The sequence below is a fragment of the Euprymna scolopes genome, chromosome 32, assembly GCF_053919585.1.
Source record: "Euprymna scolopes isolate OS-2025 chromosome 32, ASM5391958v1, whole genome shotgun sequence".
NCBI lineage: Eukaryota > Metazoa > Mollusca > Cephalopoda > Sepiida > Sepiolidae > Euprymna > Euprymna scolopes.
Window position 1 is genome coordinate 90,435,116 of NC_136513.1, and position 26,439 is coordinate 90,461,554.

General features: G+C 35.3%; 1 protein-coding gene across 1 annotated transcript in view; it reads right to left on the reverse strand.

Annotated features, from left to right (window-relative positions):
* Window positions 1–1,894: 1,894 nt before the first annotated feature.
* The window catches only part of LOC145256180 (histone-lysine N-methyltransferase SETMAR-like), a 36,197-nt gene continuing 11,652 nt past the window's right edge, over window positions 1,895–26,439 (reverse strand). The window contains exon 2 of the mRNA XM_080114768.1: window positions 1,895–2,281. Within this exon, the coding sequence (XP_079970894.1) occupies window positions 1,895–2,281 (387 nt within the window). The remainder of the gene's footprint in view (window positions 2,282–26,439) is intronic.

Sequence of the window (26,439 nt, forward strand, 5' to 3'; positions counted from 1 at the left end):
ATATATATATATATATATATATATATATATATATATATATATATATATATATATATAGACAGCGGTTTGTGCTTGTTATAACCTTTTTACGTAAATATTACGCAAGTATAAATCATGTAGAATATCTGCATGACTATAATTACACGTAATAGTTAACTAAACATGATTATCCTATAATAAAACGAAAAAAGCTAACAGGGACTTAATTAAAATGAATGTTAAAAAGAACCTGCAAATTAGCTATATCTTTTGCAGATGAATGCAATTCCATGACCCATATATAACGAAGTTGTATTTTCTTTTTAAATAAATATAGAAAAAGGTGTTTTTAATATGAATATCAATGCACAAAGAAACCCAAATTCATAGGAGTATATATATATATATATATATATATATATATATATATATATATATATATATATATATATCCCACTTAACATGCAGCATTGCACATAATGAGCTCTCTGTCTTTAAGACTTTTAGAAACACAACTGACCTTCCTGCATTAAGATTAGATCGCATAGTTCATTTGATAAAGTCAAACTGCTTATCTTTGGACAAAATTTTACCTCCCAAGGGGTCTCGCATTTCAATAATAAAGTGGCTCATAAACACAGCATAAAACCTCGTATGCAAAAAATACATTAGCCGATTTCATAAGTGGTCTCTATTCTCTTTAGTAAATAACTAGCCTGGGTACCCGGCATTGCCCGAGTGTTTGGAGCTGTGTGTTGAGCAAAAAAAAATAAATAAAGTGGTAGTAGGCAATCAGGCTCGAACCCGTACCGCGAAGGAGGAAAAGAACATGAAAAAAGTGGCGTCTTTGCTGTTGCGTCCATCGCTAAAACGGAAGTGACGAATATTTAAATTAAGGATAGCCAATTGAAAAGAGGGGAAGACTTTCGAAAAAAATCGGCGAAAAAAGCGACCTCTCGTTGTAGAAAAGTGATCAATCGCGGATGAAGGAATTAATGTTTTTAGCCAGCTTTTCGATATTTGTCGTCCGAAGGGCCGAGCTTCAAAACGATACCGATTTCATGATAATCCGTCGCCTCTGTCGAAAGTTTTAGGCATACATACATACATACATATATACATACATGCATTTAAACAGACAGGTGAGATTTATATCATAGATTATGTGTTCCCGGTTAGTGCTGCAACGGAAAGATTTTCTTTTCAAACACAAAAGTTCAGTTTACAACTTTAAGAGATATTAGTAGGTTGTAAAAGCTTTCAAAATATTCAAATTTTAATACCAAGAAATACCAAAAAGAAAAATTCATTCTCAAAATAAAGACCATCATTTTCCAAGACTTCCTGCTACCGATCTCCAAACTTTCCAATCTGGTGAAATAACCGGTCAGCCGGCTTCGAATCAAAGAATTCTTGATACGCTTCCTCGACTTCATCAAACAAGTCGAATCATAACCATTCAGAAAGTGTTAAATTGAGCAGAAAAGGCCGTAATCTGATGGAGTCAGGACTGAAGGCTGGATGTGGCAGAACCTCAACGCCGTCCAACTCTTTACATTTGTCTTTGGTCTTCCTGGCAGTGTGTGGCTTCGTATTGTCCTGCTGTTTTCGGTTGATCAGAACCGGGTACTTTTGTTTCAACTTTTTGTTGAGCTGTTCTAGTTCGGCACTGAAAGCACGACTATTTGTAACCAACTCAAAATGTACGATATCTTCAAATGCCACCAAATGTGCAACATGATTTTCTTGCCGAATCGATCTTGTTTTGGAATCGACGGTTTCTCTTGCCCTTTCTGAACCCATTGCTTGTCTCGATTATGCTGGACCAGATAGGGCTATTTCTCGTCTGACGTCACAATGCGCTTCCAAAAACGCTCATTCAATAGATTACTGAGCAACTGGCGGTAACTTTTAACTAGTCTCTTGGCTTGTGCTTCGGTGAGTTCTCGCAGATCTTGGCGCGGCTTTTTGTGAACAAAATCAAGTGCTTCAAATGTCGGTGAATTGTCGATTTGCTAACGTCAAGCTCATTAGCCAATTCTCGAGCGCTCGATGAAGGTACAATGTCCAACCCGATTTGCAAGTCTCTATCATCCAATTTTAACAGCCGTCCTGAACAAGACTTGTCTTCAAGACCCATATCGCTAAAATCGAAACATTTGTAGCACTTTGAGATCGCCGCATATGCAATTGTTCCTTCACCTTCGGCAGCACAAATCTCTTCTGTAGCTTTCCTGGTTAAAAGATCTCGCTTCCAGCAGTAACGAATCAATACTCGCAGCTCAGTCTTATCAATTGCCACCTGAAATAGAAAAATTAAGATCACTATAACAATATGAATGCAAAAAAAAAAAATAAATAAACAATTAAAAATTACATAAAAATTCAATTTTTCGCAAGTGTTTACGAACATTTAGGATAATATAATAATATATGGATATTTGTTTTCTTCTAATGAATAACAGACTTGCAAATCAAAACAAACTCAGCACGGCCATTAGCTGCCATTCTCTGACGTAATTCCGCTCGCGGGGTACGTGTCTCGAACACGTCCTGAATACCTTACAACCTTTCTTTGACATGAGTTCCGGTCTGCGACTAAATTCTTCTTTTTATAATTTTTATTTTTACTTACTTCTTGCCCTAACGTCATCTCGCACACGGCTCAGTCATTTGCATATGCTGACATACGTGCGTCCACGTGTATATATATATATATATATATATATATATATATATATATATATATATATATATATATATATACGAGCAAACAGTTAATAAAGCATGTTAAAAACACTTTGAAATGAGTTAAAAACATATTTAATCTGAAAAGGAAATACTAGATAAGTGGATAGTCCTTAATCCCCGGAATTTCGAAGACATATTTTCCTTCTCATCAGAGGGTAGGAATTAGCAAAATGCGGGATCGGATTTTGCATGCAGAAGTATTTGATGAAACAACAAGTAAGTCAAAGATCTTACTTGAAAACAAAATAAGTTAAGCAGAGGGAATATGGTAAAGAAAAAAGTGATTACACATGAATGGATAGTCTGGTGGAAGATAAAAAAATCCAGTGACGGTAAAATCCAAATATATAACTTCAAGAAAGTAAATTGAATTTATATATTTGGATTTTACCGTCACTGGATTATTTATCTTCCACCAGACTATCCATTCATGTGTAATCACCTTTTTCTTCACCATATTCCCTCTGCTTCACTTTTTTTGGTATCAAGTAAGATCTTTTACTTACTTGTTGTTTCATCAAATACTTTTGCATGCAAAATCTGAAACATTCATTTAATTATTCTATTAATTTTTTAAATATTTTTCGCCTTGACTCATCAGACGAATAAGAACTCATTAACTTTATATATCTTCTACCTATATATCTATCTACTCTAATATATAAGGAACTCCTGCGTGTGTGAGGGGGTGCGTTCTATATTGACTCCAAAACGACTGGGCCGATTCTTATGAAATTTCACACAAATGTACTGTATGTGCCTGACGGTGTTCTTAGATAGGTTTTGTATCGGAATACTTTCGATAAGTATCGATAATCGAAATAATTGAAAAAAAAAACCGATGAAAGAAGGAACAGGCGATTTTGACTAAAGTTAATCCCTTATACAGCCGCACATCACCAGTTCATCTGAGAAGTTTTATTACCACACAAGCAGAAAGGTCTGGTATATAAAATCAACATTAGAGTCCCCCAGGATTCCATCCTGGGCCCAACTCTCTTCCTGATCTACATTAATGATCTTCCAAATCATATCCTAAGATCATTCGTAGACATTTATGCTGACGAGACTACATTCTATGGCAACACATCAAAATAAATGACCAAATTCTCTCCGAATCTTTTGATCTTGAGCACGTGGTAAAATGGGGAAAGAGGCGGCTGGTTACTTTTAATGTATCTAAAACCAAGCTTCTATCTTTACATCATCAATGCTCTGATACCCATCTGACATCAATTAAAACGAATGGCTCTCGTCTTGGGGAGGCTCCATGTTTTTGACAAGCTTCTGGGCTTGACCTTTACTCCTGATCTGAGGTGGAACACGTACTTCAAATCCGTTGCCAAGGTCGCTGGGAAAATGGTGAGATCCTTCTAACGCTCCAACAGATATCTCACTGCTGATGTAATTCTCTACCTATACAAAAGCCAGGTACTTCCAAGAATGGAGTACTGTTCCCACATCTAGGCATGAGCTGCTAGAAAGTCCAACGCAAACAAATTCTTGATGAACCGTCCTTTTTAAATCTTTAAATAATCCAATTTACCAAATTTACGCTACTAACGATTACTACGATATTATCCCATTTACTACTGTATACTCATTAACCCTTATCCTCGAGTGGTCTCTTGCCCTTGATAAGTGATGACTCCTATGTAAAAAATGGTTCTTTCATATGACAGTGTCGCATTCGAAATGAATGATTCTGTTTAAAGCACAATTGAACCATATATATATATTATAAAATTTGTAGTAGGTTCCCTACAGTGCAATGTAGATTACAGTAGTAATGACTAAAGGGCAGAAAATCGATCGATTTGATTGAAAAAATGCGCGATTACACCGGTTTCGATGACAATATGGGAGTGTGAAACATTCGTTCATCATCTATCAATCCCGAGCGACATCAGATCGCCCTGTTAGTATATATATATATATATTGTGGCGCCAAAAAGACAGTTCGCACTTGTCCTTTTTTGAAAAACCGCAAATTTAAGCTAAATTGAATGTAACAACCATTTGATTCGCCTTTTATCCCTCCATAATTTTACCTGTTCATATTTGATTTTTAATTGAAGTATCATAGCGTTCACATCAATTCAAAAAATTTACTTCAAACCGAGAAAGCAAAAAGAAACTCAGCAGCAACACATAAAACCAGCTTAAAATATCCACCTTTCAGCATCTCTTACCGTAATTGTTGTTGTTCCAGATTATACAATGTAACATTTAGTCCCTATGCCTCGACTTTCTCTTAGTGATCGTCAGGAGCTCAGTACTTTTCACCTTTCCGGTTTATTAAATCGAGAAAATGGCCACAGATTAAAATGTGATAAGTAAACGGCATCAATGTCTGTGCAAAAGCACCAAAATGCCGGCAGTGTTCGTGATACTCCTAAATCTGGTCGTCCTAGAGTTACTCCTTACAAGGAAGACAATGCTATCAAACTCCGCAGCCTTAGAAACAGATTTGTAACGACTCCCTAAATCCAACAAGAGTTTAATCTTGTTAAAAAAGTTCTCTCTGTCTACAGTTAAAAACAGATTGAATGAATTTAATTTGCGAGGTTGTGTTGCAAGACACAAGCTAATGATTTCTGTAAAGAACAAAAAGCACCCTCTGGACTTCGTCAGATGCAATGAAGATCATGACTCGTCATATTGGTCGAAAGTAATTTTTTAGCGACGAAAGCAAGTTCAAACCGCTAGGCAGTGATGGTAGGCAGTACGTCCGTCAAAGGAAGGACGAAGAATTTAATCCTAGGTGCACAGTTTAAACGCTGCAAGGTGGGGGAGGTTCATTTTGGTGCGGGCGTTATTAGTGCCAGTGGTCCAGGCCCTATAGTTCGCTCGCAAGGTTGGATTAATTCGACCAAGTACCATAATATGTTGACTGAACATTTTCTACTCTATTTTGGCCGGTATTTGGATGATAATCTCATTTTTATTCAGCATAATGCTCCCATTCACACAACTGACAATATCAAGAGGTTCCTGGAAGAGCACGATGTTCCCTGTTTGGATTGGCCTACACAATCTCCAGACCTCAATCCTATTGAAAAACTGCTACACAAGGATAAAATTTCAAATCTGGAAGAACTTTGGACAAAGATTTTTAAAAAGTGGGATGCCTTTAACCGGAGTATTGCCGCAGACTAATTCAATGAATACCCCAAACTTTGCAGGCTGTCAAATTGCAGAAGTACTATGCGACTAAATAATAACTAGTCCATTGTGTTCTTGTTGTATTTGTGTTGCATTAATGTTCTAAAGTTTCATTTAATAACAATTTTCCAATATGCGGAGGGTTTTTCCTCCTTCTTGATTTTACGTTAAATTTTAAATTGACATGAACACTAGAATATTTCAATTACAAGTCAAATATGAAGATGTAAAATTATAGGAGAATAAAAGGCACTTAGCTTAAATTTGCGGTTTTTGAAAAAATGACAAATGCGGACTTTCTTTTTAACGCCACTATATATATATATATATATATATGTATATATATATACATATATACACATATATATATACATATATATATATATATATATATATATATATATATATATATATATAGAAAGTGATGCTTCGCTTTCTATAAATTTGCTTAAGGTAATTCGTTGCATTTGCATCTTATGTGTGCTCTAATAGTTACTACTCCTTCGAATAAAAAAAAAAGACGACGAGGAGAGTGTGTTGGGTTAGCGAAATAATGTAAAATCTCGTATTAACGAGAATCTGCTGACGCCCAGAAAAAAAAACTATTCAACCTTCGAGGAATTATGATGATTTAGTGATCCAGGTTAGAATGACACGATTAAAATATCTGATATAAATTCAAATCAATGCGTTTTTTCTTTTGAAAAAGAAAAAATCAGCGAAAGTAACGTTCATACGCAATGCGTTGTTAACAAATAGGAATCGTGCTAATGTATAATAATAGTATATATATATACATAGTCGCTTCCTTCAGTCTTGAAAAGCTATAAGAGTACCTGCTCATAGCAGTTTTGTAGCAAGAGTTGCGCAATCTCAACCACAGATTTCCTGAGTCGGCGTTGTTAAATACCAGTGACAAATGGAGGTTCAGGACGACTGGAAACAATTCTGCGGAGACTAAATGCGGAGACTAAAATTCCCAGTCTAGTACTAGCTGTGTCAGACTTATTGGCCTATACCGAGAGGGGGATGAGCGATCACCTGAATTCTTAAATACAGGGCATACTGATGAGATTTTCAAGGGTGATGGGAAACTATTCTCCTTAAGACAACCTTTAAACAGTTTTGTAAGTATGAGGTCTAGTTCTGGTTGAAGTTTTTGAGTACTATAATTGGAATACCGTCATGGCCAGTTGCTTTACTGGAATCAAGGTTTTTTGATTAGCTTGGCAACATCACGTACAGATATATGTATATCACATAGCGTGTTTTCTGATACAGGAGGAAATATTAGGGGTTGGCAGGCTTGGTCGGAAAGGGTAGAATTAGCTGCAAAGTTCTTGGCAAAGAGTTTGGCTTTGTCTGATGCTGACGAGATTACCTCAGGTCCATTGATAATAGTTGGGATAGAGCACACGCTTCTGTTCAGGATTCTGTTTGCTATTTGCCAAAACTGGTGGGAACCAAGCCGCTGCTCAGCTACATTGGACTTGACGGATTGAGCATACAACTCTCTTGCGTTCTTTATTACTTTCTTACAATGGTTGCTGGCAGTCCTGAAAGCGGCTTTAGTCTCCATACATCTATTACGTTGGAAGCAGTGGAAAAAATGATTTCGGTGCGCAATGGCAGCAGCACATTCTGGAGAGAACCATGGCTGGCTGTTAGGTGTTTGCTGGAACTTTTTCGAGAGTATAAAACGGTCTATACCTACAATTAACCATTCTGTCAGGTCTGATACTATAGAGGACACATCCTTTTTAAACATGGAACGCAGAGGTAGATCCGATATAAATATACGGAAGCTATCCCAGTCAGCCTTAGTGTATCGATATACTGTACGATGGAGAGGTACGTCTGGGGACTTATTACATTTCATTTTCATCTTAATTGATACAACAGAGTGGTCGGAAGATCCAAGAGGAGAGAGAACAGAAACTGAACATAGTTCAGGGCAAGTTGTGAGAAAAAGGTCTAGTAGACTCGCATACTGGCCGTCATTGTCGGGTGGTTTCGTGAACAATCTGAGTGAGGTCATAAGCAATGGAGAAATCATAACTGAACCTCCCCTCATCATCGGTCTTGTTTGAGTGGGTCAAACATTCGACGTTGTGAACATTGAAGTCTCCACATATGTGAATGTTAGTTGAAGGATAAGCAGATAGGACTTATATGTCAATTTTCTCAGATATACTTTGAAAGATAGTAACTCCGCTGTTGTGGGGGCGATAGAGAGTAAATATAAATGCAGTAGTGTGAGCTAATGCAACCCGGAAGCACATATAGGGTAAGTTAGGATCTTCTCTGAAGATGTCCCTACCACATGGAAAGCCATCTTTAATATAGGCACATATTCCATGACCATGGCGATATAGAGAGTCAGATTTAGAAGTTAAGTTAGAGTATCCTTTAATTGCGAACTCTTCTAGGGAAATAGCCTGTCCAATGCCAGTTTCGCTTAAAAATAAAAGGTTTGGTTTAGTCTCCTGTAATTGGGTTTCAACCTCTGGAAGGTTAGAACGTAGACCCCTGATGTTGGAGAAGGAGACATGGTAGTAGGGGTCTACTTTGGAAGTTGGAGAACCGGGTTTAATCGTGTATTTTTTCTTGAAACTTGTCATGATGGAATTTTGGAATTTGTGGACTAGGTCGTCAGATTTACGTAGAGCAGGACAGAGAGGGGAAACTAAGAGAGAAAAAGAAACGAATAATTTTTTTTGTAGAACATGATAAGGTAAAGCCGTAACAATTACCCACTAATATGGCATCAATAGGCCCCACCAGAAGCTACTGCATGGTCAAAAATCCATTCGCAAAATTGCAATACAGCAGCCCCAGTACTTTGCACCTGCTTATAGGACAGCCTCCTTAGTGGTTAATCCAAGGTTCGGTCTCTGACTATCAGGTGGATAACGTCAGCCCAGATAAAACGTTTACCTCCAGCACCCTTACTAGTGACATGGCTACAAGCAATAAACATAGAAACAGAAAATTTCTGCCATCTCTGCCAACTGTTCGCGCGAAATACTGCCAACCTAGAAAACAGCTTTTTCTTCTCCCTTTGTCAGAAAAATCACTCATTAAAAAATGAGGACCGAGGGACAAATAAGGAGAAGCGAGAGTAACGGGAGCTGCCGATAACGCATCCACAATGCGTTTTCTACTTTCCATTTTAAAAAAATTATTAAGTATTATCCTTGATAAAAGTCCAACGGACGGGTTTAAGGGAAAGTGTGGTGATAGATTCCCTCTCACGAACTGAAAATGAATACAATTACCTAATCTATTTTTGCAATCAACTTGGTAGATAAGTAAACATTTATGGACAAGAAAAAAGCTAACATTTAATAAAACAGAAACACTGAAATAAAATGTAGTTATTAATGTTTGAATCTAAAGATAAAAAGTACGATTAATATAGAAGTCACTTATCTCGAAAAAACACTTCCGTCTCCAAAATGCAAACTGTAGAAAAGAGTTTAAGTTTTAATAACAACAGCGTTCAAAAGACTTTCTTTTCTTTTTTTTTAAATTACCCGTTAAAAGAAAAGCGTGATTTTATTCTGGACTTTTGCTAGTCACGTTTTAAGAAACTTGCGATAGAAAAGAAAATCGAAGGGGGGGGTCTTCCGAAAGTTAGTTGGTGACGTTATAAGTAATTGTGAGATAAAATGAAAGCAGGTCTAAAGTGGTGGGAACTGAAAGGATAATATAATGGAATGAGTCTATGCAATATTTAAGATCAACTTGGTAGATAAATAAACATTTATGGACGAGAAAAAAGCTAGCATTTAAAACAATCAGAAAAATATATAAATTAAATACTGAAATAAAATGTAGTTATTAAAATTTGAATCTAAAAATAAAAATTACGATTAATATAGAAGTCACTTATCTCGAAAAAACACTTCCGTCTCCAAAATGCAAACTGTAGAAAAGAATTTAAGTTTTAATAACAACGGCGTTCAAAAGACTTTTTTATATGTAGCGTATTAGCTATTTGTTCATGTGTTAATTTCTAGCTTTGCAGCAAACATACTTTCATAGCTCAGGCATTAGCGTCAAAGGGAAAGGTGACACAACACCTTACATCTTCGAAGTCGACTTGAAAGTCAACATTAAAATGTACCTGGATGTGTTGAAGAATGAGGTGGTTGCCTGGTGAATAAATTTCAGCTCTACGACATAATCAAATTATCTGAAATGATTTTTTTTCAATGAAAGTGTTAAAATAAAGATGTGTTATTTTCTTTAAGGCGACAAATTGATCGTTCCACCCTGTATTTATTGTTGTAGTCCTAAAGGGTCACTAAGAAATACTCGGATATAGATATGGTTTAGAAAAAAGTATTTGTATTTACAGCCAAAGAGAATATACAGAAAACAAGAATCGTAGGGATGTGATACAAGGTCGGAAGGTAGGAGGAATGGGTCAACGCTTCTAAAGGAGGAGCATTCTGACCTTGAACTCTTAGAGTTACCCAAAATATTTGCATTTTCGAAAGCTAAACGGCCATCGAAATGGCCCAGTTTCTGTCGGACTTTTATTTTATTTATTTTTTTATTTTTTTTATTTTTTTTTTTTATTTATTTATTTTTTTTATTTATTTATTTATCTATTTATTATTATTTTTTTTTTTTTTCATTACTTAAAAATATCCTGGTGATAAAAAGTATTTGAATCAGAATTGAATATACCGTCTGATGAACGAAACACTTATATCAGACCTAAATCGTGGCAGAATGAGGATATAGTCTACGGTAATCATGTCGGACCACTCATAATGGAAGATTGATCTAAAACTGGTAAATGGGCCTTAGTAACGTCATGGGGGGCAGCATGACAGTTATGCGCCTTGGCGGAAGAACTAAAGAATCAGTCAATGGCAGGGGACAAAAGACGCTGAGTGGAAGAATCATTAAGAGATCAACGATCAGGTTCAACTAGTCTAATTGAGAAATTACTGCGATTCGCCTGTAGACGTAGCTCACACAGGTGATATTATCCGAGCTATCGAAAGATTCAATATGACTCTAAATCAAACCAGAATTCCATACCGCATCGACCGCCACATGGGTAACCAAGGGTCGCTACTTGGTTTGCCGGCACTGACCACAGCTATCGACAAGTTTACTACAGCACCAAAACCTAGGCTAACAAAATGTAGACATACCATCAAAATATCCACCTTTAATGTACGGACACTTCAACCCACATCTCAAATATCAGAACTTGTTGCTTCATCTAAAGAACACGATATCGATATTGTGTGTATTCAAGAGCACCGTCTCTTCCACAACGACATGGACATAAAGTACCATGAAATTTGTAACAGCTGGACACTAGTATCAACGTCAGCATGGAACAATTTGATAAATAGTACCATTGGGGGAGTAGGATTTCTGCTTAGCCCTCGAGCATTGAAATCATTGAAAAGTGCTGAGAAGATAACACAAAGGATAATTCTTGCTACCTTCAGTGGTAATCCTGCTACTACTGTTATTTGTTGCTACAGCCCTACCAACGTCAGTGACAAGCAAGAGATCCTGAATTTCTACGATGAACTCTCAGCAATAGTGCGCTCAATCCTCAAACATAATTTATTGGTTATCGGGGATGACATGAATGCGCACATAGGACGGGAAGGCGATGATGGAACAAACCGAAATGGAAAGTATCTATTAACTTTTCTCCTTGAAAACAACCTACAATGCATGAATACCGGTTTTCAGAAAAGACCCGGTAAGCTCTGGACCCATCAATCCCCAAATGGAGACAAGGCACAACTGGACTATCTTTTTATGAATAAGAAGTGGATCAATAGCTGTCATAACTGTGAAGCTTATACCAGTTTCTATGGTGTGTCTACTGATCATAGGATTGTAACCTCCAAGTTGAAGTTAAGCCTGCGAGCGAACAAAACTAAAAAATCATCTAGACAGCTCTACAACTGGGCAACGTTGTCACATGACAATCAGATCAAACAGAGATTCATCTTCGAACTGCGAAACAGATTTGATGCTTTACAAGCACAAGAGCAGGAACCAACTGCTAATACCACCTATGAAAACTTTGTTAGATCGCACCAAGAAGCAGCAAAGAAGTGTATACCTCTGAAGTCCAAGGTAAAGCGAAAAGTGCCGTGGGGAAATGACAAAATAATATTAAAACGAGAAAAGTTAAAAAAACATAATCAAAAAGCAACATAAATACCCCACTCGACAGAATACAAGATTAAGGAAGCAGGCGCTTCAAGAGCTTAGTATGATGTACCTATCAGAACAACAGAAGTATGTCCAAGAACAAATAGATCGAATCCAGAATGCAGCAGATAACAAACAATCCTATCTGGCTTGGCAAGTAGTAAATGAGATATCTGGGCGCAAACTCCCTGCCAAAGCTAAGTTAAAGGCAAACACTCCGGAAAATGCATGTTCGAAATGGAAAGCACATTTTGAAAAGCTACTCAGAAACAAACCAGAAGTGACAGACCAACCAATTCAGCCGATTGTTGTACAGAAACTCGATATTGAGAAGGGTGATTTTACAATGGAGGAACTTCTAAATGTACTAAAGAAGACCAACAATCGTAAAGCTGCAGGCTTAGATAACATACCTCATGAAGTATGGAAGACAGGTGGTTTCAATGACCTACTTCTTAATTCATGTAATTCTGTATATAATCAAAAATTATTAATATATGGAGGGAAGGATGCATACTTCCCTTCCCCAAGAAGGGTGACCTAAGCATACAAGCAACTACAGAGGAAAAACACTCACTCCAATTGCAGCAAAAATCTACAATGCCATGCTTCTCAACCGTATCCAACCAAAGATCGAAGAAGTGCTCAGGAAGAACCAAAATGGATGTAGAAAGAATCGCTCTACTACTAGTCAAATACTTACTGTTAGGAGACTGATTGAAGGAGTGAAAGCAAAAAACATTGAGGCAGTCATGATCTTTGTAGATTTCTCCAAAGCATTCAACTCTGTACAAAGAGAAAAAATGGCCAGCATATTAAAAGCATATGACATTCCAAATAAAGTCATTAATGCTATCATGATGCTATATGAGCACACTCGAGCAATGGTCAGGTCCCCAGATGGGGACACTGGATTTTTCGACATCCGCACTAGGGTTCTACAAGGAGATACTCTTGCCCCTTTTCTTTTTATTGTCTGTCTTGACTTTGTACTTCGCACCTCTGTTGATATACACAACATGCTAGGCTTCACCCTAAATAAATCCAGAAACAGACGTCATCAATCAGCACACATAACTGATGCCGATTACGCAGACGATATTGCTTTGTTCGCGAACAACACTGCTGATGCGCAAACACTGTTACGTAAGCTAGAATAGTCTGCAAATGACATTGGTCTCCACATAAATGCGGATAAGACAAAGTTTATGACTTTCAATGTGAAGGGAGAGATCAGGGCTTTGGTTGGATCAACACTGAAAGAAGTCGCTGAGTTTACGTATCTGGGCAGCAACATAGTTTCCACAGAGAGAGATATTGGAATTTGCATCTCAAAAGCATGGACCGCATTGGATGGGCTACATTCAGTATGGACTTCGGGACTGGCTGACAAACTTAAAAGGCAGTTCTTCAGGCCAGTGGTAAAGTATGTCCTTGTTTACGGTGCTACAACCAGGACACTCACCAAAAGATTGGAAAGAAAACTACACGGCACATACACCCGTATGCTAAGAACAATATTAAATATATCTTGGCAAAATAATCCCACGAAGCAGCAACTTTATGGCAACCTACCTGCCATATCTAATACCATCAGAGAAAGACGCCTACGATTTGCCGGTCATTGTCTGAGGAGCAAGCATGAATTGGTGAGTGATGTATTGCTATGGACTCCACGACATGGACGCGCAAGCAGAGGACGACCTAGATCCACGTACATCCAACAAATAGCACACGACGCCAACTGTGAACCTGAAGATCCGAGGCAACTGATGGAAGACAGGAAACTCTGGAGAAGAAGAGTCACATTGGTCCGGACAAGGAGCCCATGATGATGATGATGATGATGATGATGATGATGATGATGATGATGATGATTGTCGAGGTCGGCACCCTGACTGACGTATACTATGGAATGCCCATACACGTTACTTACCTCCCTTCTATTGATAGGGATGCTCCGAGCATGTCTTCTTCTTCAGATTAAAACAAAAAGAATCAGACGATGTAAAGATAGAGTTGATAAATTGTTCTATAGTTTTAATGAGAAAACTATCTTCTTGTTGTTTATAAAGTCAGAGATTAGCATTTAGGTTGAATTTTTTTTTGGGGGGGGTGCGCGGAGAGGGACAACTTGTACGGTGCATTTTTGCTTTGGTTCCTAATGCAATCACCAGCGATGGGACGATTTCAGAATTTTTCCCGATTCTGTTCTAAATCTACGATTCCGATACAATTACCGATTCTGATTCTTTTGAGATCTCTCAATAATTCGCTATAGAGTTTTATTATTATTATTACTATTATTATTATTATTATTATTATTATTATTACTATGAATATGTGCATATATTTTCGTAAAAGTAAAAATACACTTATAAGAGAAGTGGTCTATAGATTTCAGTTTTAATGGTAGTTTAAAATCAATAAATATTTATCCTTTTATCATTGGTACCAGCAATGGAAAATTAGGTTTAAAACAAACAAACAAAAAAAACAAGACAATTAAAGAAATCGTTTTTGGCATCGGTATATTTTAATTTTTTCCAATTCCAATACCCTGAATCTTCCAATTTTTCCGATTCTCGATTCCGAATAATACACTAAAATTACAAATGAATTGCATTATGCAATTATCATTTGTCTTCAATTTTGTTAAACATAATACAATAAATGAAAGCAGACGATGAGGAGAGCGTGTTGACAAGGGAGATAATCTGAAATCTTACTCTCGCATTAACGGGAATCTGCTGATGACTAGAAAAAAAAAATGACAACGCTCAAGGAATTATAAGGATTTGGTTATTCAGGGCGAAATGACACGACTAAAATATCCGATATGAATTAATTCGAATCAATCTATTTTTCATATAGACACACGCACGCACACATACACACGCACACACACACACATATATATATATATATATATATATATATATATATATATATATATATATATATATTGATTTAAAGGTTATGAGGGTTTTTTGAAGCATGAAAAACTATGTTAGTTTTTGTATTTAATATTTTTATTGTTATTTTTTATATTTCAAGCGTAACTCCGCTCTTGGTCACAAAAAAAGTATCGAAATGAAAAAGAAAAAGAAAACCGTTGAAAGAACTGGAGATTTGTAGCGTGGACAGCGTTCATTCCTAGCAATCATGTTCGAAAAAGTCCACGTGAATCATTTTAGCCGTTTGTGGAAGAAGATTGTGTTTTTTAATATTTTTTTTTTAATGTTGCAGCATAAAAGCGTTTAATTCAAACGGCAAAAATGAGATGCAATTGATTTCAATATGTATAATGGAATAGAAATGAAATTGGTAAACGGTAAAATGATGTAATTATTAGTTATGAATAATAATAATAATAATAATAATAATAATAATAATAATAATAATAATAATAATAATAATAATAATAATAAAAACTACTGAAGCAGGCAGAGTTAGAAACAATGTCGGCTTTTTTAATGGTGAGTAAATTCCGTCTCTCCCTCAATGAAGATAGGACAAACATAGATAAATAATAATAATAATAATAATAATAATAATAATAATAATAATAATAATAAAATTAATATTAGTTAATAATTAAATGAAAATACAAATAATCTCGGTTCTGATATGTATGTATGTATGTATGTATAGTAAAACTACGCATAAAAAAAGAAGAAGAAGTTTAAGACTCCTAAAATACCTAGTGGAAATAATCGTAATGACGGATATAAATGCTAAGTGATAATCCGTTCTTAGTGACGAGCTTCTGGAGGTTCAAGGTTCAAACCTCGATACTAAGAATACGTTTACGAGTTACTTAAGACTTCTAACAGACAGAACGGGAGCAAATTATTCCTGTGAATTGAATAAAGGGTTCCATTCCAAATTCCTCACAGATTCCCAAGTTTGACATCAAGATTACAGAGTTTTATAAGACGCACCCAAAGAAAGTTGGAGGTTACATCGGCCGAAATGTTATGAGAATAACATCCACAATAAGAACGTTAGTCGGAATAATTCAAATAGTATAAAATAACTTGATCCCTTTCGAAACAGACTTGAATCATTTCACTTTTGTTGGGTATGAGACATCTTGCTGAATGCCAAACATTCAAACCGAGATCTCTTTTTAAGATTCTAATCGTCCTTTTAAGTTTTTTTTTTAATTCTTTTTTATGAATCCATATAATTACTCGAATAACAGAGCTCTTCCTAAGATTCCACTTTTTTATGTCGCACATAAGACGTTATCTTTTCCCTCTCGGCTCTGTTTTAACCCAGCATCAAGATATAAGTGCAGTATCTGTTTTTCACATGCTGCAATTCAATTTCTTGTTCTCTCTCCGTGGAGGGGGGGAATCCTTCACGATGAAACAATTTTTTTTATTTTTGTTCCTTTTCTCCACGTTAAAAAACGACCCAGCTGTCTAACTCTGTCCCGACGGGGAGGCATTCTAAATAGGGATCCAGCATAATTGGGGATACTTCTACTAAGGTTATCTCTTTCTCTTTTTCACCCATATTACTATATATGGTTCAATAGCCCCGTTCTCGAGCTAAAGGAACCGCAGAAACGTAGTGGGTGTTGTATGAATTATTTCCAACTGTCCATTCTGGTATATGTTCCGCGCACTCCATTGTGTTGCATCGTATGGTAGCTGCCTCCCAGCAGAACCTTACAGATGGATGCCAGGTAATAATGTTATATGCGCATGATAATATGAATTTGGTTGACAATTATACACACATATGCATATATATATATATATATATATATACACGCACACATATATATATATACATAACTACTTCATTTACTGACATAAAATTAATATACGAAAGTATAGATTTATGCGTAAACTTTAAGTATTTACTTCAAAAGTGCTCAATACGTAGGTAGAGCTAGTTAGTAATTTATAGAACATATATGGCGATTAAGCTACACTGAATATTCGGCGTTTCATCCACTCTAGAATTCCTCAGGCTTATGCGCATAAGCCATATATATTTTATAAATTACTATCTATCTATCTATCTATCTATCTATCTATATATATATATATATATAATGTCGCGTAGCGTTTTTCAGACACAGAAGGAAATACGGGGAGGGGTCTGATCGCATAAGGTAGAATTAGCTGCAAAGATCTTGGCAAAGAGTTTGGCTTTGTTCGATGTTGACGAGATTACCTCAGCTCCATTGATGATAGTTGGCATAGAGTACACGCTTTTATTCAGGACCTTGTTTGTTATTTGCCAAACTTGGTGGAGACTGAGCATACAACTCTCTCGTGTTCTTTATTAATCTTTTACAGTGGTTGCTGGCAGTCCTGGGGGCAGCCTTAGTCTCAGTACATCTATTATTTTTAAAGCAACGGAAATAGTGATTTCCGTGAACAATGGCAACAGCATATTCTGGAGAAAACCACAGCTGGCTGTTAGGTTTTTTTCAAGGCTATGAAACGGTCTATACCTACAGTTAACCATTCCGTCAGGTTTCATACTATAGAGGACACATCCTTTTTAAACATGGAACACAGAGGTAGACCTGATATAAATGTACGAAAGCTAATCTAGTCAGCCATAGAGTATCGATATACTGTAGGATGGAGAGGACTTATTACATTTTGTTTTTATCTTAACTTATGAATGTTAGCCGAAGGATGAGCAGACAAATAGTGGTCAATTTTCTTAAAATGTGAGTAGTCTTATAAAATATTTTTAGGGGGTAATACTTTTTTACAAAACAATCCCAGGAAAATAAAAAAAAATGCTCAATATACTAGATAGAGCAAATTAAAAATTTATAGTTTTTTTTTTAATATTCAAATTATGACCTTAACAAATGTCTATTTCAAACAAACATTCGTCCACCACTTTTATAGTGCTTAATCCGCTTGTCCTTTTATTTACAAAAAGGGAGCTTCGCATTTTACAGCTAATAAATTAGCGGGTGAGATTATTTACGACAGTGCTCTACCCAAAGAGGGGGGGGGCTTAAAATAGGTTTATTTTTACTTGAAAATGAAAAACTGTGTTTATAAAAATCTTTATTCATTATATCTGGATGTCAGATGATTCCCAATCTCTACTTTTGTGTGTGGACACGCTACCATTGCTGTTCATAGTGAAGCAATCCTCTTTTAGGCCAGTCAAAGATAACTTAATGTGTCTGTTTAAATAATTATCAAAAGATACTCGAAGTGAATTCCCCATGTCGCCTTCTGCAAAACGATCACGCATGAAAACACACGGAAAATATCTTATATTAAAATAGATAGACAACCATTACCAATTTCTTCGGATGCCTTCAATAAAACTCGCATTTGATTGCGTTAACTTGACCGGAAGTAACCATCCGCTTCCGGTGTCGGACGCCATTTTGTCTCCGTCTAATCACTGACGCACTAAAAGCACGGTCGACTCGGTCGCCATTAAAACTCTCGCGTGACGAGATTTTAGACGAGATCAGTGCACGATTTTTATCGTCGAAACTTTATTGACCGACATTTTTCTCTTGAATGGGCATCTTCTTATCTTGTCGTCGCCGTCGTTGATGTAGCCGAAGGATTATTGTAGATTTAGTCCGTTTATGTTAAATGTCTTTTTCTCCCCTTTCGTCCGATATTCAACCAAACGACAAAACAATTTGCTTTGTAATGTTTTCGCATCCAATAGCAAGAACATTCCAGACGAATAAGCGGAAAACAGAAAGAATATAAATTAAAGATTCTTAAGGGACGCCATATTTTTATAAGAAACCATATCTTTGTGAAACTTCTAGTTTCGCTCGAGATTAGAATACTAATTTATACACACACACACACACACACACACACACACACACATATATATATATATATATATATATATATATATATATATAGCTTGGTGAGTTAGAAGAAGAGAGTGTGTTCAATTCTATAAGAGGAGACTTATCGGGACAATATAAAGCTCAACAAGTTTCAATGGAGCTTTATAGGAGAACAATAGGAATGGAAATGAAGTCACAAAAACTATATATTGGTAAATATAGGTTGGTTCATTTTTTCAATAAGGGTATACAAACATTTAGTTGGGGAATAGAGGGGACTATTTATGCCAAGGCATTTCGAAGCCCAATGCTTCTCATTAGAAGAGTAGAGAAGATGCTGGGTGACATGAAGGGGATGCGACGTCTAGCGTGGGATTCATCAAGAACGAAATAAATCAATTAAAATTATAGATGATGTTAGGGGGGAGTTATATCGAATTCTAAGATGAAGGTGGAGCGCATTATATAGAGTGTAATGTAAAAAGGTGTATAGGGTCTCTATCATAGTCTTAAATGTATGTAGTATATGTCTTAAGGTTTAGGAGGAGGTATAGTGTGGATGGGTCGTAATTCTGTTTTATCGGTATGAAAGATGCTTCTATGCAGGGGCATTTTATTGACAGATGCAAACGAGACGACAACAGCACTTTGAGGAGGTGTGAAAGAATACGCTAAGTATGCGTGTGGGAGTGGTTAGAGAGACCTTATGATAGAGACGCTATACACCTTTCATATGTATATATATATATATATATATATATATATATATATATATGTGTGTGTGTGTGTGTGTGTGTGTATATATATATATATATATATGTATATATATATATATATATATGGGTTTGTATTACTGTACACATAGATTCGAAAAAGTTGTCAAAAAACAAATATATAACAAATAAATGTTATCAAAGGCAAGATAAGTTACTTTTCTACCAAACTGGATATATTTTTCGTGTTTTTATTCAATGTAACATGTTTATTCAGCTCGAAAACCATACAGTGTTTACCGATGTATTGGAACATTCAAGATGGCGTCTTATTCTCTCTTTAACACAGTAAGTGTGGGAAAAGATGTTATAAATAAAAAACCGGATAAAATACTGTTAAAAACTCGCTCAATATATGTTACCGTGACATAAGTTGACATATATTCGGCGGGTTTTTAATAGTATTTTGTATAGTTTTTTATTTATAACACCTTTTTCCATACTTACGGTGGTAAAGAGGGTGTGAGACGCTATCTTGAATTTTCGAATACATCGGTAAACACTGTATGTTTTTCGAGCTGAATAAATATGTTACATTGAATAAAAACACGAAAAATATATCCAGTTTGGCAGAAAAGTAACTTATCCTGCCTTTGATAACATTTATTTGTTATATATTTGTTTTTTGACAACTTTTTCGAATCTATGGGTACAGTAATACAAACCCTATATATATATATATATATATATCGACAGTTATCATCCTGAACCTCCCTTAGAATGAAAATGGAATATTAAAAAATCCCAATAAATAATTGTTTAAGAGGGATCTTTTAAGCTAAGGTAATTCAGGGGGAGAACATTATAAATTAGTAAAACCATAGGGTTCTTATGTAGGTCTTTTAAACCAACGCATCTCGGGTGAGAACATTATTATCAACTCAGATATGATGTCGAAATTAGTATAAATACCAACACATTTCATGTTAAAACATTATTACTTATTTAAGTTTCATGTCGGAATATGTAAAATCATAGGGATCTTTGGTTGATTAGGGATCTTGTAAACTAACGCATTTCAAGCGCAAACATTATTACCTACTTACGTTGATATTAGTATCAGTATAGATGACGTGAAGTAAGTCATGGTGCTTGTATTAATTATAAGATTAATTGAATTAATAGAAAATGCACTGAGGGAATTCGAATACAATATTGTTTGTTGTGTGTCCATTTGAAGAATAAACAAAGTAATTTATTGAATAGTTAAAGTATGCACACGAAAATAATATATATATATATATATATATATATATATATATATATATATATATATATATATATATATATATTAACGAGAATTTCTATGGCGGCATCTTTCATATATAATATAATGCTGCTGTGCTGGACAATCTGCGGACCCTCAGCGTGAATGGAGACCCCGCCATGTCATTGTACCCCTTTTGTAGAAACTAAAAGTATTTATTTAAGTAATCTGGTTAATACAGTGTAAGTTATTACAGTTTATTTTCAATACCCGTATAGGAGACTGTGATATATTTCCATTGAGTGGACGCCCAGCGTGAACGGAAACCCCGCGATATCATTATACCATCTTTAGACAGAACATATACTATCTTTTGTTCTCTAGCCAGAAGACTAAGAAGGTATATTATAGTTTCATGTACAGCCCCAAAACGACATCATTAATTTTTTTTTTTTTTACATTGTGTCTGCGGTGATCGGGAGATCCTATTTATTAAAAAAGAGGATAGAAGTTAATAACATACTACGAAGATTAAATTAGCGCATCTACATACTAATAATTTAATATTGGTAATATATTATCACGTTTTATCCATTTTTTTAATAAATAGAATCTCCCGATCGAATAATTTATAATCTGGAAACTGACACACGTACGTACGTACGTACGTACATTAAATGCACTGCGGTATTAATATATAGACTAGCGGGACCTGTGGAAATTCCACAGGCGACTCATTCACATGTAATATATTGATGTTGGCATTCTGTAGGTGTTCAACGTAAATGGAGACGCTCTAAATTATTGTAGTTGTTTTGTTAAAACTGCAAAAGTATTTAAGCGTAGCCCGTTCGTAAAGTACGCTTAAATATGATATTTTAATTCTTGCAGATTTCGTATATATTATCATAAAGTTAATGTTCTATCGAGTTTTATATATTATAAAGTTGCGATTGCAAAAATAAAGAAAAATATCAATATGACTTGAGTGCATCAGTTTGAATCGAAACCGAAGCTAAAGCTTATATATATATATATATATATATATATATATATATATATATATATATATATGTGTGTGTGTGTGTGTGTGTGTGTGTGTGTGTGTATATATATATATGTATATATATATATATATATATATATATATATATATATATATATATATATATATATAAGCTTTAGTTTCGGTTTCGATTCAAACTGATGCACCCAAGTCATATTGATATTTTTCTTTATTTATATATATATATATATATATATATATATATATATATATATATATATATATATATATATATATATATATATAACTGGAGTGCCATCAGCTATAATCGAACCAAAACCAAAACTTATGAAGAATTCTTGGTAAAATTATTTATTACAAGAAATGGAAGTCCATAACAATTAAACGACAGTCACTCGGATATAAGCGTGAGACACAAAATAAATAACACGTTATCCTATTAATATATAGATACTCGGGGGAAAACGTTACAATTGCGAGAGTAGACAAGTGAGGAACGTTTAATCTTTTCGCCACCCTATTCCCTCTTTCTCACCGAAGAGACGTTGCGAGTCTATCTCTATCTGCTCTATCGATGCTTTCCTGGTAAATGTTCGACTGAGCTCCAATCCTCTCCCTGTAAAACATTCGCAACAAATACTTGCCTAGCTGAAACAACCGCCAACACTTTCCCTTACTACCTATAAACTAAACGAAAATTCTCTGAATCGAGTTTCTTTCCTAGAGCTGTCCGTCCGTAGAACGCAATACCTTTTGTCTGCTTCCCGGCTGACTATAACATGGCTGTCTTTAAGTCTAACGTGTATAAATTCCTATTGTGTCGTCAATTTTGATAATCTAGTCCTACCCAAATTCTACTATGACTGATCCTGCCTCATCATCTACCTAACTTATCCTTGAGTGGCCTCCTGGCCTTGATAAATGGTGACTCTACAAAGAAAAAAAGAATGTTCCACTTTTCAATGAAATGCAATATATAATCATATGTAAATATAAGTACTTGTGCAGTTTACGGACCATGCTATTTTTAGATAGGGTTTTCAAACTTAATTCAATTTTTGCAGTATCTTTTGCTTATTAAACAAATGTGACACTATGGAATTGTTAACTCCCCATATTAAGAACGGCTTTCTAAATTATAATGTTATTACTTATGCGCGGTCCGTAAACTGCACACATATGTAAATATATATTGAAAAGGCATACATTGGAGAGCAAATAGCAAGTCAGACGGCCGCTGTCGTTTGAAATGAATTTGTAAAAGTATCCTCACGCTGCGACCAACGCACCGTTCTGGCATTTGAAAAGACTACCGTAAAGACAACAAACGGACTTCTACTGATTCTATGCTCCAAAAACAACATAGAAAAAAAAGAAAGAATTGCATACTGATGATGGAGTGTATCTTCGAAATATATTTATAAATTTCAATAGAAATTTCAAACAAAATAAATATCTGTTTATTTTGTAATAATGCGTTGTTTTGGCTTCAAACGTATCGAATGCGTAATTTTATTTTATTATAACTCAACAGTGCTTCTATCGAACACAACTCCTAACGTGAATTCCGCGTGACCAACACACCGTTCCGACATTTGAAAAGACTACCGTATAAGCAATAAACGGGCTTCTAATTCTAGTCTCCAACAACAACATGACAAAGAAAGATATACTAAAGGTGAAGTGTAACTTCGAAATATATTTATAAATTTCAATATAAATTTAAAACAAAATAAATATCTATTTATTTTGTAATAATGCGTTGTTTTGGCTTACAAACCTATCGAATACGTATTTTATTTTATAGTTAACATTAATTGTTTTTCTCTTTAAGTCGTTAGAAATTATAACGATGATAATCTCTATCTCGTTTTTTTATACAATTTTACATAAATGTACTTTATGTGCCTGGCAGTGTTCTTAGATAGGTTTTGTATCGGAATGTCTTCGATAAATATCAATCTATATATCTATAAAAGTGAAATGGTATGTGTGTCTGTCTGTGTGTATATTTTCACTCTACAGACTTGAGATTTGACATAAGGGGTATTGACATTTGGGAAAATCTTTTTAATCGGTTTTTGGCCAGAAATTTGGCTGTCAAGAGGTCAAAGTTAAACGATTTGACCTTTGAAAACTCTACCAAACTATCCCACCAATTTTGGGTCTAAACACTTGAAATTTTAAATGTGGGTTACTTGGACATGGATGAAACTTTTTAATTTGATTTGAACCCAAAACAATAAATGTTAAGGGGTCAAAATTGAGGTCAAAGTTTTAAAAATTTGACCTTTCAGCCAATTTTTGGCCTAAACATTTAAAATTTCACATAAAGTGTACTCAGACATAGGGCAAGCTTTTTAATCGGTTTTTGGTCGAAAATTTAGCTACCAAAGGGTCAGAGTTAAAAAGATTTGACCTTTTCGGTCTCTAGCAAACTATCCAGCAAATTTTGGGTTTAAACATTTGAAATTTTACATAAGGGGTAGTCAGACATGCAGCAAGCTTTTTAATCAGCTTTTTGGCGAAAATTTGGCTGTCAGAGGTCAAAGTTGAGGGAGTTGACCAGACTCTACCAAACTCCTCCGCCAATTTTGGGTCTAAACACTTGAAATCTTAGATGCAGGTTACCTGGACATGAGTTAAACTTTTTAATATATATATATATATATATATATATATATATATACATATATATATATATATATATATATATATATATATATATATATATATATATATATATACTAGGGGCGTGCAATAAGTAATGCCCCTCACCCACTTCTCATAGCAGTAGAGCAACGAAAAATAGCACAGTTGTTAGTCTTTCTCTACATAGGAACCTCCCAGAGTTATGCATTTCTCCCATCGTTTGATGCAGCTCTGGAGACCGTTTTTGTAGAACATCCCAGGTTGGTCCTCCAACCACGACGTGACTTCAGAAATCAAGGCTTGGCAGAAGGGAAGCAACCAGGTCAGGGAGCTGTTTCCATAGACTTCCGGCCATGTTTGAATTCACGATGCCAGCGTTTTACAAGGTCATATGGTGGGGCATTAGCACCATAAGTTTCTTTCATTTCATCAAAAGTCTCCTGTGGTGTGCGTCCTTTCAAATACAAAAACCGGATCACTGCTCGATATTCAACAGGCTTCATTTCACACCTGACTCAGTTCAAACACCTGTAAAACAGAAACCACAATTACTTCAGAGCTGTAATTTGCCACATAACCCGTAGAGATATAAATCATTGCACATGCAAAATTTCAGCTAGATCAGACAATTGGAAGTGGGTCAGGGGCATTATTTATTGCACGCCCCTCGTAAAGTTATGAACTGTACACAGGGCTCGAGCAAAGCTGGACTGAACTGCTAGTAATCGATACTCGAAATAATCCGATGAAAGAAGCAACAGGCGATCTTGACCAAAGTTAAACCCTTAAACAACTTAACATTACAAGTGCATTTGAGAAGTTTTATTACCACACAAGCAGAAAGGTCAGGCATATGAAATCAACAGTAGGTTCTTTGTATGTATGGTCATATGACCTTGTAAAACGCTGGCATCGTGATATGACAGGAGTCGTTCAAAATGCACGTTTCTTTTAAAAGCACAACTGAACTATGATACTTGACTTTTTCATTGTAAACTTATATTCAAACAATTATCACCGCACAAGCAATAAGGCCAGGCATACGAAATCAACAGTAGATAATTTGATATGAGAAGAGCGTGTTCGAAATAAATGTCTCCGTTTAGAGCACAATTGAAACATGATATTTGACTTTGGCATTTTAAACTTTAAATTGAAGCTGTTATATATTTAAAAAAAATTAGGTTCTCTACAGTGCACTGTAGACTATAATATATTGTCAACTAAGTCATTGCAGGGAGACATGTAAAGCTTCCTCCCAGTGCACAAAGATGGGTCCCATACTAGAACAGGACAGCAATCGATTTGATTGAAAAATGGGCGATTTCACCGATTTCGATGAGAATAAAAATATGAGCGTGTGAAAGATACGTTGATCTTCATTCAATCGGAACAGTCCGATTTTGACTCAAATTAACACCCTTATACAACCTAACATTGAGCGTGTCAAGATTCGTTGATCATCATTCAATTCCTGCTATTACTTTATATGGAAAATGAAATAACTAACGAAATTTTATGATTTTTTATGACAATTAGTGCAAACACTGGCGAAAGGTAATTTCTTCCGTCATTTGTTGTGGGAGGATTGTACTTGATCGTATTAATATTGACTAATGGCAGAATCAAACCTCAAAACGGTAAGTAATAAGAGGCTTCTGTTGTCATGGAAACCGATTAAGAGAAAAAGAAGATAAAGAAACAAAAAAGAAAAATCGTACATGCGTATCTATTTTTATTGAACAATAAATCGAATCCTCGTTTATTTATAATCAAAAATGGTCTGGCCCTTTTTTTTTTGCAACAGATTTCATCCTCTCTCTCTCTCCCTCTCTCTCTCTCTCTCTCTCTCTCTCTATATATA